Below are 5,006 nucleotides of genomic sequence, written 5' to 3' on the forward strand. Positions count from 1 at the left end.
CTAGGACCTGGCGTTCCGTTCCGTTTCGGCCAAGCATTCCCGAACCAGTCCTCGTGCGTGGATGATACCTGCAAGAAAAGTAGAGTCTGGGCCTGCCCGCTCACAGCCGGCGCACCACTACCCCAGGCAGGAGCAGGGGCTGCCCCCTTTGATTTTTTGAGGTACTGAGAATGGAACCCAGAGGGACTATAGGTCCAAAGTGCACCCCCAGCCCCATTTTTTTTCCCCGGGTCTGGGGATGGAACCCAGAGGCATTCAACCTCCGAGCTACACCCCCTGCCCTATTTTTTATTCTTTATTTTGAAACTGAGTCTCACTAAGTCACTGAGGGCCTCACAAAATACCTGAGGCTGGCCGCCAACCATGATCCTTCGGTCTCAGCCTCCCAAATCCTGGGGTTACAAGCTCGCGCCGTTGCGCCCGCCTTGCCTATAATCTTAGTGTTTGAGAGGCTGAGACAGGAGGATCCTGGCTAGATACCAGCTTCAGCAATTTAGGGAGACTCTCAACGACCTAGCGAGAACCTATTTCAAAAAATAAAAAAAATAAAAAAGGTAGAATGCCCCTGGGCTCAAGCTCAATTCCCGGTGAGACACACGCCCTCCTGACAGTACATGAGCCCAGAGCCCCAGCCTGTGAACCGCTACCTCCTAAAACAGAAATCCTCTCATGCCTTCCACACCTACCGCACGAGGTGGCAGGCAGGCCACTTGCTGGCCTCTCCCCTTGCCAGAGGCCCTCGTTTTCTGACATCATCCCTCTAGAAGCACTAAAGGCCTCAGGTGCCCCACCGGCTGCAGGACAGACCCTCCCACTTCCTTTCCCCACTCCAAAGATATGAGTGTGGCCGGGCGTGGCGGCGCACGCTTGTCATCCCCGCGCTTGGGAGGCTGAGACGGGAGGGTCGCACAGGTTCGAAGCCAGCCTCAGCTACTTAGTGAGGCTCTCAGCAACTTAGCGAGGCCCTGTTTCCAAATAAAATATAAAATAGGTCTGGGAAAGTAGCCTAGAGGTAGAAGGCCCCTGGTTCCATCCTGTAAAAAAATAAAAACTGGGCGTGGTGGTGCACATTTATAATCGCAGCATTTGGGAGGCTGAGACAGGAGGATCGCAGTTTGCAGACACACAAAATAAAGAATAAAAAAAATAGGGCAGGGGGTGTAGCTCGGAGGTTGAATGCCCCTGGGTTCCATCCCCAGGCCCACAAAATAAATAAATAAATAAATAAATAAATAAATAAATAAATAAATAAGGCAGGGGAGTAGCTCAGAGGTAGAATGCCCTTGGGTTCCATCCCCCGTACCACCAAAAATAAATGAATTAAGAAATAAATAATAAAAATAAAAACAAAGATCCGAGTGTGAACGGCGAGAAGCCCCGATATGGGGCCACCCAGCAGCCTCTGTGGTGACAGCCCGTGAAGACTTGCTGTGTCTGGCAAGCCTGTGAGGCTCCCGAGGACCCCATGCAGAGGTCCACCCTTGCCACACCTACCCGCAGCGACATGGCCGTGTCCAGGGACCCTTCCACACCCACCCTCTCCAAAGCGCCCTCAACGCCATCCCCACAAAACGTTCTGTTGAATGGAGAGGGTCTCACTACATGGGCCCGCGGGCCCCGAGCGCCTGAGCCCAGCCGTCCTGTGTGGGAGCCAGGACCACAGGTGCACAATCCCTGTGCTGCTCCGTTCACCTGGGCGGCTGCCCTGGGCCTTTTCCTCACTCTGCTAAGGATGCTGTGCTGTGCACAAGATGCTCCGTCCGCTGTGACACACTGAAGATCCCTCCCCTCTGTGCAGACCCCGAGAAGCCAGCGCCCTTGTTTCAGGATGTGCCAAAACTCACAAACTAGCAGGCGTGTGTGTGTGTGTGTGTGTGTGTGTGTGTGTGTGTGTGTGCGTGCGCGTGTGTGCATGTGTCGCTGGGGATGGAACCCAGGGGCATTCTACTTCTGCGCTACACCCCCGAGCCCTATTCTATTTTTTGTTTGGAAGCAGGGTCTAAGTAGCTGAGGCTGCCTTCGAATCTTCGATCCTCCTGTCTTAGCCTCCCAAGTACTGGGATTATAGGCGCGCACCACCAAACCCGGCGTCTCGCGGTCTTTTGTGTGGTTTGCAGACCCCTCCTCTATAAGTACTACTTTCCCTTGACTTGGAGCGCTGACAGCCCCGGCCTCAGCCCGCCTGCTCACAGGTGTCGCCGCACAACGTTGCGCCCCCATTCTCGTCCGGCCGGGTTTTCAAGTCTTCAACGTAACACCCGGCTTAGGGGCGTCTTCCCAAACAGTGGCCCCGGCGGCGCTCACCTCGTTTCAGTCTCTCCATGGCGCTCTTGCTGCCGGCGTAGGTGGGTCTGATCTCTTTCCCCAGCTCCTCAATGATGGCCAGGAGCTCGGCGTATTTGCTCTGGGGCACCTGGCTGCTCCCAGTCCCCTAGAATCACAAGGGCAGAGGCTCAGGTGGACGGCACCGGGTTCCGCTGCCCAGCAGGCCCCATGCATGCCCAGGCGGGGCCAGGGCGGCAGAGGGAAAGCGGCCTGGCCTGGAGCTGCGGCCAGGACGGGACAGCAGGTCCCGCTCCGGGGACAACTCCAGAGTCGGGAAGCTGGTCCTCACCCTCCTATTCTGGTACACTCAGACACTTTTCTGGAAGTCTCCAGAAAGCTCCTTTACCATCCCAGAGTAAAAAAGGAGAGCTGGTTATCTTCACAGGGAGCGTCCTAGGGCCGCAGGAGGAACATCCCCAGGGGCCAAGTGCCGGGTCCTGGAACACAACCCCCAGGGACCCCAGAGTCTGAAGTTCCTCAGATCTGCGCCATCTCCGTCACAGGCAGGCCTGCCCCACAGAAAGCCTTCTCCAGCCCACGGCCATTGCCTGAGCAAGCACCCGGATGAGCGAGGCGCCCTGGTGGAGCAGCTCTTCCTCCTCCCCCTCCTCTTCCTCCTTCTCCTGGGCCTTCGACACCCTCGGCTGCATCCAGGCGGCCAGCTCCCTCTGCAGGGCCTGCTCCAGCTCCTGCTGCTGCCTCTGCTCCCAGGCCTGGCCCAGCGGCCTCCTGGCTTCCAGCTTCTCCCGGCGCCAGCGGCACATGGCCAGGATGTTGCGCTGCCGCTCCAGGCTGCGCCGCTGCCCGTCCTCCCGCCGCCGCCGCTTCTTCAGCCGGTCCCGCTCCCGGGCCCGGGCCTGCCTCTCCTCCTGGGATAAGATGGCCTGGCGGGGCATGGTTGGGGGCCGCACGGCTCCAGGGACCATCAGCGATGAGGAGCCACCTCCATGGCGACCCCGGAACTCTGGCTGGGGTCTGGCCCAGGAAGAGAACCTTCCAGTTGGTGACCAGAATGCAGAGGGTCAGGACCCTCCCCAGGCACGCTGCATCCCTCGCAGATCCAGGCTGCAGAAGCAATGGCTTCCTCGCGCACTGGGCGGATGAGGACCCCGAATGTCCTGCAGGTTGCCGAGTGTGGTCACGGTCGCAGGAGTGGTGGAAGCAGGTATAAACCACGCAGCTCGCTCAGGGCCCACGTGCCTCATCCGTCATGAGGCGGGCTCTGGTGCTGTCCCAGCTCGGCATCCAAGTCAGCCTTGCTTGTCCAGGAAACAGGAGCCAGGAATCCTCCCAGGATCCCACGTGTCCTTCCCCGAGCAGCCTCAGTGTGTCCCATGGAACGCCATCCTGGTGGCCACGACGGAGCCAGGGTCCCCGTGGCTGACGGAGCGCCGGGTGCCAGGGACACGTCTCCCCTGCAGCGCCTCTCACACCCTGCCCCAGCTCCTGCCGCCTCTCGCACCCTGCCTACCTGGGTGTAGCCCAGCGATGGCGGCCCATAGTCACTCAGTAGCTGGCGGTACTGGGAAGATGTCGCCATACTGGTGGAAGGAGAGTGGACGCTTCCCGCTGTGGAGGAAGAGAGAAAGGTCAGGAACCCCCCGGCCGTGTCTAGCTATGCCCACGGCTAGCTGCAACAGACCCTCCACCCAGAACCCAGGCCACACTTGGGCCTCTGGCCTTCACAGGACTGCTCTCGACCTCCAACGGCCACGTCCCCAACAGCTGGCCCGGGTCACCGGGAGTAATGGGGCGCTCAGACGCCCATCCCACCAGCGCCCGCCTCCCAAGCAACAGGGACTGGTACCAAAGACGAGAGTCGCTGCCGTTCCCTTACCAACGCTTGCCGTCCTCTGTGCCCCGGTCCTGTTCATCACAGGCTGGGGACCCAGAGCCACCTCCCTGCCGGAGCCCAACAGGGCTAAGATTCCTTACACACAACCTCTCTGCTCCTATGTCCCCCGTCCCCGCTGGACGATGCGGTACAGAAGGCAGAATGGCCAGGAGGAAGCTGGACCCAGCCCTGGGCAGACAGGTCCAAGCACGGCCGAGCAAGGCTGTCCTCTCTGCACCCCAGACACACCCCTCCACCACTCCTGGCCTCCCCAGAGGCCAGGACTCCTCACAGCCACGCAGCCCGGGCTCTGCAGCCCAAGATGGGAGCGCGAGGCCCCGTGAACACAGTGCGGTTTTCAGGGACACTGAGCCAGCAGCCAGGCACCAGCTGGGAATGTCCTCTCCCGGGTGGGGGCAGGGAGGCCTGTGGCTGGAGCCCGCGACCACAGCCATAATGGCGTCCGAGTGGCCATTAGCGGGTAAAAGATGCCCTGCAGAATTACAAACAGCGGTAACCATGGAGAATTTACCTAGGCCTCCTCGGCAGCTGCTGCCCGCCGCCCCCAGAGCCAAGCGGTCTCACACACACAGCGGGCTCCACGGACTTGGCCCCGGGGATGGACAGCTGGTGCCAGGCGGGCCCAGCGACCAGCTGCTCGTTTGGCTTGGGCGAGGGGAGGGGCTGGGAGGAGGCTCAGGAGCAGGGAGGGGCTCAGAGGTGTGGTCCCAGGCCTGGGCTCAGAAGACCAAGCAGGCCACTGCAGCCCCAAAGCTTGTCCCAGCGGGGCCCAGGGCAGGGCTAGGCTCCAGGTGGGAATGGGGTCCTGAGCCAGGCTGAGGCCCAT

The 5,006-nt window shown here is 60.5% G+C and overlaps 1 protein-coding gene across 1 annotated transcript; it reads right to left on the reverse strand.

Moving 5' to 3' along the window:
* Window positions 1-3,889, reverse strand: CDK2AP1 (cyclin dependent kinase 2 associated protein 1; the record flags this gene model as incomplete). The annotated part of the gene is made up of 3 exons (XM_080717606.1): window positions 3,797-3,889; window positions 2,305-2,431; window positions 1-68 (listed from the first exon to the last, which is right to left on the reverse strand). The coding sequence occupies exons 1-3, from the start codon at window positions 3,863-3,865 to the stop codon at window positions 1-3; spliced, it is 264 nt and encodes an 87-aa protein (XP_080573732.1). The 5' UTR covers window positions 3,866-3,889.
* Between the last annotated feature and the right edge of the window lie 1,117 nt (window positions 3,890-5,006).

This window comes from Muscardinus avellanarius (genome assembly GCF_963383645.1).
Source record: "Muscardinus avellanarius genome assembly, chromosome: 21".
Taxonomy (NCBI): Eukaryota; Metazoa; Chordata; class Mammalia; order Rodentia; family Gliridae; genus Muscardinus; species Muscardinus avellanarius.